General features: G+C 54.2%; 1 protein-coding gene across 1 annotated transcript in view; it reads right to left on the minus strand.

Moving 5' to 3' along the window:
- Positions 1–3,245: 3,245 nt before the first annotated feature.
- LOC144737707 (uncharacterized) overlaps positions 3,246–13,151 on the minus strand; it is a 41,690-nt gene continuing 31,784 nt past the window's right edge. Inside the window, exons 4-5 of the mRNA XM_078620561.1 lie at positions 6,534–6,592; positions 3,246–4,139 (exon numbers count right to left, since the gene is read on the minus strand). Of these exons, the coding sequence (XP_078476687.1) occupies positions 4,005–4,139; positions 6,534–6,592 (194 nt within the window). The 3' untranslated portion in view covers positions 3,246–4,004. The remainder of the gene's footprint in view (positions 4,140–6,533; positions 6,593–13,151) is intronic.

Here is a 13,151-nt window from a genome sequence, read left to right on the forward strand (position 1 = left end):
CTACTGCACTCTTTTCTTTCACGGCTCTCTCGCCATCACATACCTCGTCCTGTTTCTTCTCTCCCACCAAATTCGTCGACGAGCTCCAGGCCAGACATTGCACTTGTCGTTACCATGGGAGGTGGCATGAAGTGCTTTTTAATCTCATCGTGTGGCCAGCAGCAGTAACTTCCATGGTGACTCTTGTGATATAGTGGGGTTACATCAAGTTATTCACTCCTATTAGCTGTGTAAATGAATTTGAAACGTTTTTCCACCTTGTGTGGTTCCGATATCTGCTCTGGCTCAGCATAGACAGGATCACCGCCGGGGCGGTGATGGTGGTAGTGGCTACGCACGTGGCTGCCTGACATCCCACGCTGTAGAGACAGCGGCGAGGGTTGGTGGATCATGTGCATAAGAAGCTACCCTTCCATGTGTAGTAAAACCAGACAGTCTTAAACAGTCGGACTTTATTTCTTCAGGCACGAGACACGCGCATCTTCAAAGATTCCCTGTTCTCGAAGTGTCCTGAGGTCTACCACTTCCCCCTCGTATATATATCTCAAGCCCCTTTTCTCGAAGGTTCCTTGACCAACTTTCCTTCCAGCCAATCGCCTTCCACTTTCCCACTCTTTCCATTGGTATTTCTCCTCCAGTCCCTTCAAATTCCGTGCCTCTAAACCAATCCCATGTCATGCCCATTAAGTACCAATCAGCGGCCGCCAATTTTGTTGTCCGAACGGGAAATTGTTCCCACCAAATTTGACTCGCCATCGGCGGCTTCTACGGAGGCGCTGTCCCAATGAAAGTACCTGCCTCCCGTCCGCGAGTTTGTCGCCGCGGGAGGCGACTGGACGGCGTTTCGGTGCCGCATCAAAGCTGCTTGCACCTTGGTCGGGTGGTCCGACGCGGAGGCTCTGCGGGCCCTGCCCATGGCGCGAGATGACGACTCCCTGGTGGTGTTCGAGGCCACCCCCGAGTCTGACTGGGCATGCGCGCAAACAGTCGCCATTTTTGACCCGCCATCCAACGCGCGCCGCAGGGTCGTGCTGTGGAGGTGAGGGGAGGCCTTGACGCCGCTCGCCTTCCGCAGAGCGCGCTGCTGTCCTTGGGCCACATGGCGTACCAGCGCATGGAGCAGACCGCTGGATTCCTTAGCGTTGGAGAGATTGCTGTCGCTGGTCCAGGAATTGGGCGTCACTCTCCCCGTCACAGAGGAGGACGACCTGTCCCTAAAGGTGGCCCCGCTGCTTCCAGGCGCACATCAACTTTCAGCGGCGGCCCGGGGTAGCTGCTTTTGCGGGGGGTCCCGGAGGACGCGTCGGAGCCTGCGCCACTAGAGCCGGAGCGGGCCCGCACGTCGTTCGTCCAAGGCCCACGCGAGAGGAGAGTCGAGGGTCAACAACCGGAGGGGGAGCGGCGGGAGAGGGGGAGGGGGACCCCCTTCCAGCGTGGAGGTCCACGTCCGCCTGCTTCAAATGCGGCCAGCTGGGTCACATCGCCAGGGGATGCCAGAACAGCACCGGATCGCCCTCCTCTCCTTCGACTTCCTTCAACCCACAGACATCCGCTTCCTCAGCCTCACAGGATCCCAGCGCCTGATGCCCGGAGACCCACCGATGGCACCTCCGAGGGACGGACCGGGTGTGGGGGACCGGTTGCCATCTTCTTCCCGGGAGGGGCCGAGGCCGTTTGTGTAGTGTCCCGGCGGTCCCCAGTACGAAAATTCCCATTCCAGATGAGGGCCCGGTGGCTTTGTTCTGATGAACCGCTCCCTGTCCGTCACGTCATTCAATTGAGTTCCGACGCCGTCTGGCGGGTAGCCACAGACGCGAGCCGGACTGTGACTACTGGTTGATCTGGGGTCCTTCCCGGTGCCCGTAGGCTGCGGCAAACCGACGGATGTCAGAAATTGTTCACTTCCTTGCGGTTCGGGTTCATAGTTAAAAGTTCCCGAAGTTTAACCCTCCCTGTTAGGTAAATTGCATTAGCGCATGTATTATTGTCAGACGAGGCGGCTGGTTTTTTTTCATGGGGGGGGGGGGGGGGGGATGATGTAGTGGCATAGGGGAGCTGCGGCGTACGGCAGTTCTGACGTCAGCAGGCCAGGATATACACGATAGGGGGATCTAGGGGAAATGTCACAGAAGGGGCCCACCAGGAACCCGCTAGTATGTTTTAGAAAGGGGGAGTGGCCGGGGCTGAGGGAGGCCACGATGACAGTATAAGAGGGGCCCCTTTGGGGGACCTTGGGGCTGTTGTTAGGAGTTGGATCCCCGTCGTACTGCTGAAGTCTATCGTCACTGTTCTTCTCGTCGTGTTCATCATTCTCGTAGTTTTCACCATTCTCATCTTCGTTACCATCTCGGGGTGCCGCCAGTCGAACAGCTTACCAACTGTTCTAACTAAGCGGTGTCGCCGATAATAGACGGACTAAATATTAAAAGTGTTAACCCCGATGGTCATTGTTAAGTAAAGAAGTGCCTCCAAGTCTTATCATCTCTGTGTTAGTCACTACACAAGGAAGAACATGCAGCAGCAGTATTGGAAAATATTCTTTCAGAAGTGCTTCAACTTTGCTGAAACATGTCTATTCCTGATATTAAGTTGGAATCCGAAAATGTAAACTATAAACCATTTTTATTTTACCAGGTAAGGCCCACTGAGCTATGTCGCTTTTTTTCAGAAGTGTCCTGGCCACGAATGATCACTCAACGAACCTCATTTGCCAGTAAAAAATATGATAATTGGTTTTTTACCCTTCTATCTGGCAACAAAACTGACACCTTTTTACAAGGAGTCATGTTTGTATAGACCACAATACCTGCAGTCATAATGCAAACAAAAAACAACTCTGATAATGTATGCACTGTCCTTTAAGTTGATTGGTCCACGCCCGAGACAGATTTCCTTAGAGCCTCGTCTCACATGGTGTTGGACCAGATGCCAAAAGGCACACTCTCTAAATCGCTCGTTTGTAAATGTGGAGGGAAAACCCGTAGGACCCGGAGAAAAATCCTCGTGACCACGGGGAGAACATAAAAACTCCAAATATACAGGCGTCAGGGTCGGGATCAAACCCACCACCTGTATATCAGGCGAGGGAGTTAACATTTCGCCACAGTTGGTAAGCGTACAGCTGGAGCCCGTGGATGTACACTTGATGGATGACTGTATGGTGTGAAAGAAGTTCGACATACGCACTTGCATGCGCTCGTGTGTCTGGTTGTAAGCCGCCAAGCCTCATCACAGGACCAATGGAATACATTTTTGCTCTGGGAGCTTTTAATGGGAATCCTGTGTGATAGGGTTGCCAGCTTTTCCACAGACCAAGCCGAGATGCATTCCTCGTGTGTTTCAAGCAAGACGCACGAGTGTCTGTGTTTACAGCGGGCACTGCTGTTGGCACATAAGCAGATATCTTGGGCAACCTTGGTCAATACGAACAGGGATGCACAACAATGCAGGTCAAAGCAGTTCCAACAGATTCTGGGACAAACAAAACCCTGCCACATGAACACAAGACAATTCCAGGATGGGTGGAATGAGTTGTCTGTTCATAAGGCATTGGTAACGGTGCACAGCTACAAACAATAACACAGCTTGACACGTTTCGTGTCAATAACGGCACCGTGTGTAACCTAAACGGGAAAGATTATAAGCGGCACCTTTCAGTAAATGATCCTTAATAGCATAAGCATTGTTGATTGAACAATTGCACACCCCGTGTGAGCAATTATAACTAGAGAGGCGGGTGTGTACATCATTCCTACTGAAGACTGGTTAATGGAGGAAGCATTGGTCTCGTGGAGGTTAGTGGAGGGAGTGGTGATCTTGTGGAGGGAGCGGTGGTCTTCTCGTGGAGATCAGTGGAGAGAGTGGTGGTCTGCACGTGGAGGTTGGTGGAGGGAGCGGTGGTCTGCACATGGAGGTCAGTGGAGAGAGCAGTGGTCTACTTGTGGAGGGAGTTGGTCTACTTGTGAAGGTCAGTCGGGTTTGTGCGAGGTCCACGTCTCTCCGCGCTACACGCGGATGCGTGCATACACCACTGAGCTGTCCTCCACTGCGGGCATTCTTGGCCTGGCTGCTGAAGCTGCTGCCGCTGCCCCAGGTCCTCCGTGCTGCAGCTCGGAGTAGAGAATCTCCTCGGGCTGCACCTGCGTGCACAGAGCCATGGTGAGGACTCCACGGAGAGTGAGAAGGGAGAGCTCTGCTGCTCACCATGGTGAAACCTATGGCCCGCGCTCCGTGCGAGTCCACTTTTATCTCACCAATGATGACATTGAACACGCTGCAGCAGTTCACACGCTGCTCTGTTCTCTTGTCGCACGATTCCCTGGTTTGAACTTTCTAACAGGAATATAAATACAATGTGGCCTGTCGCTTGGTTACATTTTTGGCATAACTGATCCAAGGCTGTCGGGCGCTCTTAAGCTTCTGCACGCACCTGGTGGCTCTTGTGACGTGCGCGGGCAACAACACAACTTGATTGTCAGCTTAGGCTTGGGCTAGCTACTCCGGTGCCCGACTCGGCCTAGCTCTGAGCCCCCCCGTCTGCTGGTTCTAATGCAACTCGCCTTGGGTGGAGTCCACCCGGCCCTGCTTTGACACGTCTGTGAACCTGCCCTGGTGTAGACTATGGCCATCGTGCATCTAGAGCAGTAGTGCAACAAGCGTAGTGGCAGGGGGTGCCTTGCCCTCTCCTCCCTCCCCTGGTGACCAAAGCTATGAGTTAATGACCCCCTTGACAACCACCATACGATTTAGGGAGCTGTAGTGGCTACATTTTGCAGCAGATGGGAGTGCTCCTACAGTGTTAAACGTTCGAGACCATGAGCGTAATGACATGTGAGTAGGGCAAGAGGATCCGTGATTAATAATTGCCTCTAGGATGCGACCATGCAAAGAGACGAACCAAATGTTGGGCCCCAGCAGACCGATTGATGCTGATGTCACTACGGCCACTCTCCCAGGGCCTTTTACGTGAGAGCTATGCCCTTGTACCATGGGATTATTTTGTGTGTGCTGTGCCCGGGCAACTAAATTAAAACCTTAACTTTTTTATTTTACCAGGTAAGGCCACTGAGCTAGTCCCTCGATTAACGTGGTCAATCCGTTCCATGAAAACTACTGTTAACCGATATAACTGTTCATTGAATTAACTTCTAAGTTGAAAAATAAGTACAAATCTACAAATCACTGAGTCTAGAGGTCGATCTATATTCCCACCCTCACCTGTGGTCATGAGCTTTGGGTAATGACCAAAAGGATGAGATAATGGGTACAAGGGGCTAAAATTAGGTTTCTCCGCAGGGTTTCCGGGTTCACCGTGATTGGGTGAGGAGCTCGGTGATCTGCGAGAGCCTCAGAGTTGAGCTGCTTCTCCAGATCGAAAGCAACCAGTTGAGGTGGTTCGGGCACCTGGTAAGGATGCCCCCCGGTAGACTGCCCCTGGAATTCTACTGAGCATGTCCCACTGGGGGAAGACCCCCGGGCCGGCCTAGGACACGCTGGCGGGAGTATGTCGCTCGACTGGCCTGGGAATTCCCCAGGATGAGCTAGAGTCTGTCGCCAAGGAAAGGGAGGTCTGGACCGCCCGAGTCGACACGCTGCCACCACAACCCTCACCAGGAGAAGTGGTTTGAGAAATAAACGAACGGCCTGTTTCCACTGTTAACAAAGCCAATCGCGATCTTAACCGCTCATAAATGGGCATCGTTGATTGGCTGAGGGCATGGCTCAATCCCACTTGCGAGCGCTCGAATTGGCTGAAATTGACGCCCGCGTGCATAATGTGAACATAGCGTTAGTCGGAATGTTAACGTTAGTCAAAACCATGGGTCCTATGGGAGGCGAAATGTTAACCGCAAAAACGGTGAACCGATGTTGCCATTAACCGAAGGGCTACTGTCGCTCCTGGCCACAAATGATGACTCAAGTGCCTTATCATAACGTGTAAATGTATAGCAACCAAATACTCTAAACGCAGGTTTCTAAATGTGGAAGGAAAAAAACGGAGGACCCAGAGGGAAATCCACACAACCACAGGGGAAAACATGCCAACTCCAAATATAGAGGAGCAGGCATCAGCGTCGGGATTGAACCCACGACCTGCATAACCAATCGAGGGAGTTAACACCTCCTAGCTGCCGTGGCACCAAGAGCCAGTCTGACGCTGGGCTCCTGGGCAATATATGGGTTGACCATACCCAGGTCACCCAAGTTCACATCTGGGCTCGCGTTCACGGCTGCACTCAGCACGAGAAGCGACGACCTCTCTCCTATCGCGTAATGTGACCAAGGTGTACACGCGGCAGTGGATCCCACTGTGTGACCATCTCTCAGCCCCTTCTCCGTGCCTGGGGACCCGTGGCACTGGGGCTGCTCCTGGGCCAGTCCTGGTTACTGGGCCGGTCAAGTACGGCTCCCTGTGGCAGTGGAAACGTGCCCTTGTCAGGACCCGGCTTTAGCACGGCTCCCAGTGGCAGTGGAAACGTGGGCCTCATCAGGACCCGGCTCTCGCTGTGGGAGGAGGGGAATTGCGACTGCACCTGATCCGCGGGGATCTCCTGCTCCTCGTTCCTCACCTCCCTGCGTGGCTCGACTGTGCCTGAGGGAACAAATGCAGTGACGAAGGAGATGTGTCACGTGATGTTGCAACGGACGCGGATTGTAAATGTAAGAAGTTTACCGGAGTGAAAATGTTTTCTAAACATTTTATTTTATTTTACAAGGTAATACACACTGAGCTACAGTATGTCGCTCTTTTTCAGAAGAGACCTGGCCACAAATGATAGCTCAACGAAGTGGCTTATCACGTAGAAATGTATTGCGAAATACTCTAAACACACGTTTCAACCTCTATATATACAGCAGGCGGCAGGGTCGGGATCGAACCCACGAGCTCTTGTATACCTGGTGAGGTAGTTAACATCTCCTAGCCACCGTGTCGAGATATTTTATGCAAGCACCGAGTGACCGGTGGGCTGAATTTCTTGGCTTATGGACCGAGCGATGTCTGCTATTACCAATTTTTTTATTTTTTAGGCAGCAAATGGTGGCAGGGCTCCCGCACCCCCCCCCCCGTGTTGTGGCTGAGGCCACATGAGCCCTGGAATGTGCCGCACTCCTCTCCCTCACGTGGGGTCCGCCCAAGGGCGCAGTGACGTCACACGGGCAACAGCAGAGCGTGGAAGTTGAAGCATTGGCAGCAAGTTTCTGAAATGCCCCCACTCACCCATTCACCCTACACATCCACCGCCTCTTCCCACTCGGCAGTGGTGATAATGGTTCAACTGGCAAGTCACACTACGTGTGGTGGGGTGTAACGTGGGTACGCCCACCTGGTCTGTGGAAAAGCGCTTCCTCGGTGACAATTGAATGGGAAATGGCTATCGCTGCAGAACACGATGTCCATTATTATGGAGACTCGACACGAAGTCGAATACGCCATTTGCCTCCTTCACACATCAGTCCCTCTGCATAAGGGGCTGTCCATGAACGACGTCACGCGATTTTGGACGATTTTTTACCCCCCCCCCCTCGTCACACGGCGTCACAAAAAGTCAGACCCCCCCCTCAAATATGACGTCACAAAGCTCTGCCCCCCTCCCGCAAAACCATATTTCCATTTTGGAAATAAAACATGCTTCAAATCGCTTTAAACTGTTGTCATTGTAGTGCGTATTTAATGTGGCGCTGCACTCTGATGTTGTAGGAGTGTTGTTATAACAATTAGTGTTGTCACGACGTTTCGGGCGCAACACAAGCGCCCGAAACGTCGTGATTTTATTTTATACCTGCGTGACCTTACTGAAAGAACCAAAGAGTATGGATTACTGCAGTCACGAAAGTTTGAATTAGTGTTGCTATAACAATAATATATTTATTTAAAGTTGCGCATTTTGATGTGATGTCACATTTCTCAAACACCCCCCCCCTCGTCACACATCGTCACAAATGTCTGACCCCCCCCCCCCCCAGGTGCGTGACGTCATTTATGGACTGCCCCTAAAACATAAATATATGTGCTTGTATACATCCCATCAGCCACACGGTCTTCTGAGATTTGATTATTTCAGCAGCATTGGTTCAAGACTCGCAAAACCGTGGACAGGTTTCGACAAACTATTAAAGATCTATATTTTTATTGGACCAGGTAAGGCCCACCGATCTGCTCTGAAGATTCCTTTTTCAGAAGCCACCTGGCCACGATGATCGCTCAACGAAGTGGCTCATCATGTGGACATTTATAGCAGACAACTACTTTAAACCAAATACATCCAGCGTCTCATCAGCAGAGTCAGGCCCGCTTGAAGCGATGCTGTCGAACTTCCAGATGTGTGTAGGCAAGGAAAGACTGGTTTTGACATTCAGTGCGGGATCCATCTCGGCAGCGGTATCTGCCCGTTTAAATGTAGAAGTGCCATATCCTGGCTCGCAGGGAGAAGGCAGTGCAACAAAGTGTTGACTAATCTCCATCTGTTTTCAACTGTATGGGTATAGAGTTTATTCCCACACTGATCATTAATTGGATATTAGGAAGCCACTTTTAAATCATCTACATTGAAAACTAATTTCTTGAAAACTGCTTGTGTTTAGTTTGCTGTCCTTTGCCCGCACCTCCTATTAGCACGGTTGGATATATATGGTGCGAAATAAGTTCAACAAACAAAAACTCAATGTGTGCAGGACCCTCATAAAAATAGTACCCCGACTCCGTGCGTTTCTCCCCGGGTTTAATAAGCACACAATTCATTATTCTTCTTCCTTGTGGCTGCGTGGTTATAAGTTGGTGTCCGCTCTGTTCTGAATGGCCACAGTCGCACCACACAGGAGAGGTTTATTTTTCACGTTTCCATTTGTGCATCGACATCTACTGCCAAGGTTTGCAGTGGATGCGGTTTAGAGTGGACTCGTGAGCATCTGGCTGTGGCCTGATGATGCTGGTTGTAATTGCCGATTAAACGTCACGGTACTCGATTTGTAAACGTTGAAGTGGGTTTCCTCTCCAACACACACCCGGTGAGTGCTGAACTAGTAACCAATGTCCACGCTTTGTTGACGTGACAACCTTACTAATTGGCGGTGTCGGGTTTAACGACACGTTTATATTTACGCGATCTAACCTGAAAACAAAAACCTCTAGTATGTATAATATTGATCGCAAAAGCCTCCTACGTGTTAAACCACGAGCTTCGTTGAAGATCAAATCTGTGATCTTCTGGAAGACATCTGAAATCTACTGGAAGACAAATCTGGGATCTTCTGGAAGAACAAACCTGGGATCTTCTGGAAGACAAATCTGGAATCTTCCGGAAGATCAAAGTGGTGTTCTTCTGGAATATCAAACCCGGGGATCTTCTGATTGGACAATTTGTGGCAGGTGCCGAGGGGGGGGGAGCTCCTGACGCGGCTGGGACGCGGCTGGTTCCCGTGGAGTTGCCTCGGCCGCCCGCGGCTCACAAGGGCTGTGAGGAATGCGGCCCCCCCTCCACCACCACCACCCAGCCACCACCACCACCCAGCCACCCCCATGTGGTCGCTCACTCATCCCGGCCTCGCGACCCCGCGGCCACCCTCTCCCTCTCAGCATCCCCCTCTCAGTCTCTCTCCCTTTTTTTACGATCAGAGGAAACAAGAAGATGCTCGGTGTAGTCGGCACTTTGCTTTGTTCATGATTTAGTTTTTTTTTATGCTTTGCTTTATGTAACCCCCCCCCCCCCCTTTTTAAATGAAAGATTTCACAATTGATTTCACGCTCTGCTCTTCTTACCTCTTCCCTTTCTCTTTTGTTTTACGATCAGAGGAAACAAGAAGATGCTCGGTGTCGTCGGCACATTGGCTCGTTCATCATTTCGTTTTTTTTAATGCTTTGCTTTATGTAAACCGCCCCCCCCCTCTATGCCCCCCCCCTCTCTGCCCCCCTCTCTCTCTACCCCCTTTTGCTCTCTCGCTCTCTCTTTTTTACTACGACAAGTGCTGCATCTGCACGCAGTCCATCTCGCAGTCCAACGGCCTCCGACGGGTAGCTCATATCTGGATGCAGAGCTCTCCGTCTTCTGCCACCGAGCACACGGCCTCCTCCAGCGCCCACGGCTCCTTGAAGGCCGGCACGGCTTGGGTCAGCCGCGCATGGCGGAACTCCAGCCACACCCTGGCTCCGACCAGAGCATGGAAGATGCCCAGGCTGCTGGCCGGACGTTTCCCCTCCACGGCCACCTTCCTTGCCCTGTATACGGCGAGCTTGGCGTAGCCGGCGAGCACGTTGACCAGCCCATGCAAATGTTGGGATCCGTTGCTCTTCGGGTATCCAAAGATGAGGACTGTCGGGGAGAAGTGGAGGCTGAACTTTAGGAGGATGTTTCTCAGGACCTTGAACAGCGAGTCCAGGCTCTCGCACTGCAGGTATTGGTGCGCCCCCGTCTCCACTTTACCGCAGAACCGGCACTCCGGGGACGTGTCGGTGAAGCGCGCCAGGGAGGCGTTGGTGGTGACGGTGCTGTGGGCGATGCTCCAGCTGAGGTCGCGGATGCAGTTGTATGTCAGGCTGTAGTAGAGTCGCCTCCAGCAAGGCCTCTCCGGAGAGATGCAGAGCAGGGCTTTCCTCCAGGCATGGTCCTTGTGGCTCCTCAGGGTGTCCTGTTGGTGAAACCGGACCATGTAGGAGTAGAGCACCTTCCAATTTACATTTGCGAAGGCCACTTCCGGTAGGTCTTCCAGCCGGCACAGGTTGTGATCTGCCTTCGTTTGTCGGCATTGGCGATGCAGTGGCACGAATGAGAGCTCCGGTGGAGGGGGACCGAGAGGGGCCTCGTCATCCCCAACGCTGATGGGGGGCGTTCTCCCCGCTGCCGCTGAGAAGGCCCCCTTGGCTTCGGCCAGGATCCGGGCAGCCACCCGAAGCGACTGCAGCCCCCCGTCTTTGCGGCCATATCTGCTGGTCCGAGCCACCGGCCCCGTGTTCTAGGCTCCACGAGATCTCCCATCCTGGTGAACCGCGCATTGGCGAGGCGCCTCTCCATGCCGGGGGAGGTGGTGGTGGATGGCAGCTTTGTCTGTGGGTTCCTGAGGATCGGTTCGAAGACCAGATCCTCGGCCGATCGCAGCTGGTTCAGGCTCCTGACGGCGAGGGAGCTCCATGTCTGCAGGACGCTCCTGTAGAAAGGTGGCAGCTGTCCCAGTGGGAGGTCCTGCAGGTCCACGTAGAATAATTGTTTGGAGCACTGCAGACCCCCCAGCTGTTTCAGGAGGAAGGAGGCCGTGACGCTCTAGGCCGGTGCAGGGACAGCGTGCAGGAACTTTTGAGCGGCCTGTAGTCGGAAGGTGGCCAGCTGACTCCGCACGCACACCAGCCCGTGACTGCCCTCGTCCAGTGGCAGGGCCAGGACCCCAGCGGCGACCTGACCAGAAGAAGTTGAGGACTCGCTTCTGAAGCGCTTTGATGAGGCTCATGGGGGGGGTGCAGGGATAAGAGTCGGTGCCACAGCATCCCTCAGCCTCTCTCCCTCAGCCTCTCCCCCTCAGCCTCTCCCCCTCAGCCTCTCTCCCTCAGCCTCTCCCCCTCAGCCTCTCCCTCTCAGCCTCTCCCCCTCAGCCTTTCATGTGCTGGCCTTCAGAGGTGCTCTCTGACGGCACTTGCCCCCACAGTCTGTGAAGGCTATAAGGGGATCTTTGCCTTGTGTACGGACGTTTCCCCTCCACGGCCACTTTCCTTGCCCTGTATACGGCGAGCTTGGCGTAGCCGGCGAGCACGTTGACCAGCCCATGCAAATGTTGGGATCCGTTGCTCTTCGGGTATCCAAAGATGAGGACTGTCGGGGAGAAGTGGAGGCTGAACTTTAGGAGGATGTTTCTCAGGACCTTGAACAGCGAGTCCAGGCTCTTGCACTCCAGGTATTGGTGCGCCACCATCTCCACTTTACCGCAGAACCGGCACTCCGGGGACGTGTCGGTGAAGCGTGCCAGGGAGGCGTTGGTGGTGACGGTGCGGTGGGCGATGCTCCAGCTGAGGTCGCCGATGCGGTTGTATGTCGGGCTGGAGTAGAGTTGCCTCCAGCGAGGCCTCTCCGGAGAGATGCAGAGCAGGGCTTTCCTCCAGGCATGGTCCTTATGGCTCCTCAGGGTGTCCTGTTGGTGAAACCGGACCATGTAGGAGTAGAGCACCTTCCAATTTACATTTGCGAAGGCCACCTCCTGTAGGTCTTCCAGCCGGCACAGGTTGTGATCTGCCTTCGTTTGTCGGCATTGGCGATGCAGTGGCACGACGGAGAGCTCCGGTGGAGGTGGACCGAGAAGGGCCTCGTCATCCCCAACGCTGATGGGGGGTGTTCTCCCCGCTGCCGCTGAGAAGGCCCCCTTCGCTTCGGCCAGGATCCGGGCAGCCACCCGAAGCGACTGCAGCCCTGTCTTTGCGGCCATATCTGCTGGTCCGAGCCACCGGCCCCGTGTTCCAGGCTCCACGAGATCTCCCATCCTGGTGAACCGCACATTGGCGAGGCGCCTCTCCATGCCAGGGGAGGCGGTGGTGGATGGCAGCTTTGTCTGTGGGTTCCTGAGGATCGGTTCGAAGACCAGATCCTTGGCCGATCGCGGCTGGTTCAGCCTCCTGACGGCGAGGGAGCTCCACGTCTGCAGGACGCTCCTGTAGAAAGGTGGCAGCTGTCCCAGTTGGAGGCCCTGCAGGTCCATGTAGAATAGTTGTTTGGAGCACTGCAGACCCCCCAGCTGTTTCAGGAGGAAGGAGGCCGTGACGCTCCAAGCCGGTGCAGGGGCAGCGTGCAGGAACTTTTGAGCGGCCTGCAGTCGGAAGGTGGTCAGCTGACTCTGCACGCACACCAGCCCGTGACCGCCCTCGTCCAGTGGCAGGGCCAGGACCCCAGCCGCGACCTGGTGTCCTCCGCCCGACCAGAAGAAGTCGAGGACTCGCTTCTGAAGCGCTTTGATGAGGCTCATGGGGGGTGCAGGGAGAAGAGTCGATGCCACAGCATCCCTCAGTCTCTCTCCCTCGGCCTCTCCCCCTCGGCCTCTCCCCCTCGGCCTCTCCCCCTCGGCCTCTCTCCCTCAGCCTCTCCCCCTCAGCCTCTCCCCCTCACCTCTCCCCCTCACCTCTCCCCCTCAGCCTCTCCCCCTCAGCCTCTCCCCCTCAGCCTCTCCCCCTCACCTCTCCC

Source organism: Lampetra planeri, chromosome 72, assembly GCF_965212315.1.
Source record: "Lampetra planeri chromosome 72, kcLamPlan1.2.h2, whole genome shotgun sequence".
NCBI classification, from domain to species: Eukaryota; Metazoa; Chordata; class Hyperoartia; order Petromyzontiformes; family Petromyzontidae; genus Lampetra; species Lampetra planeri.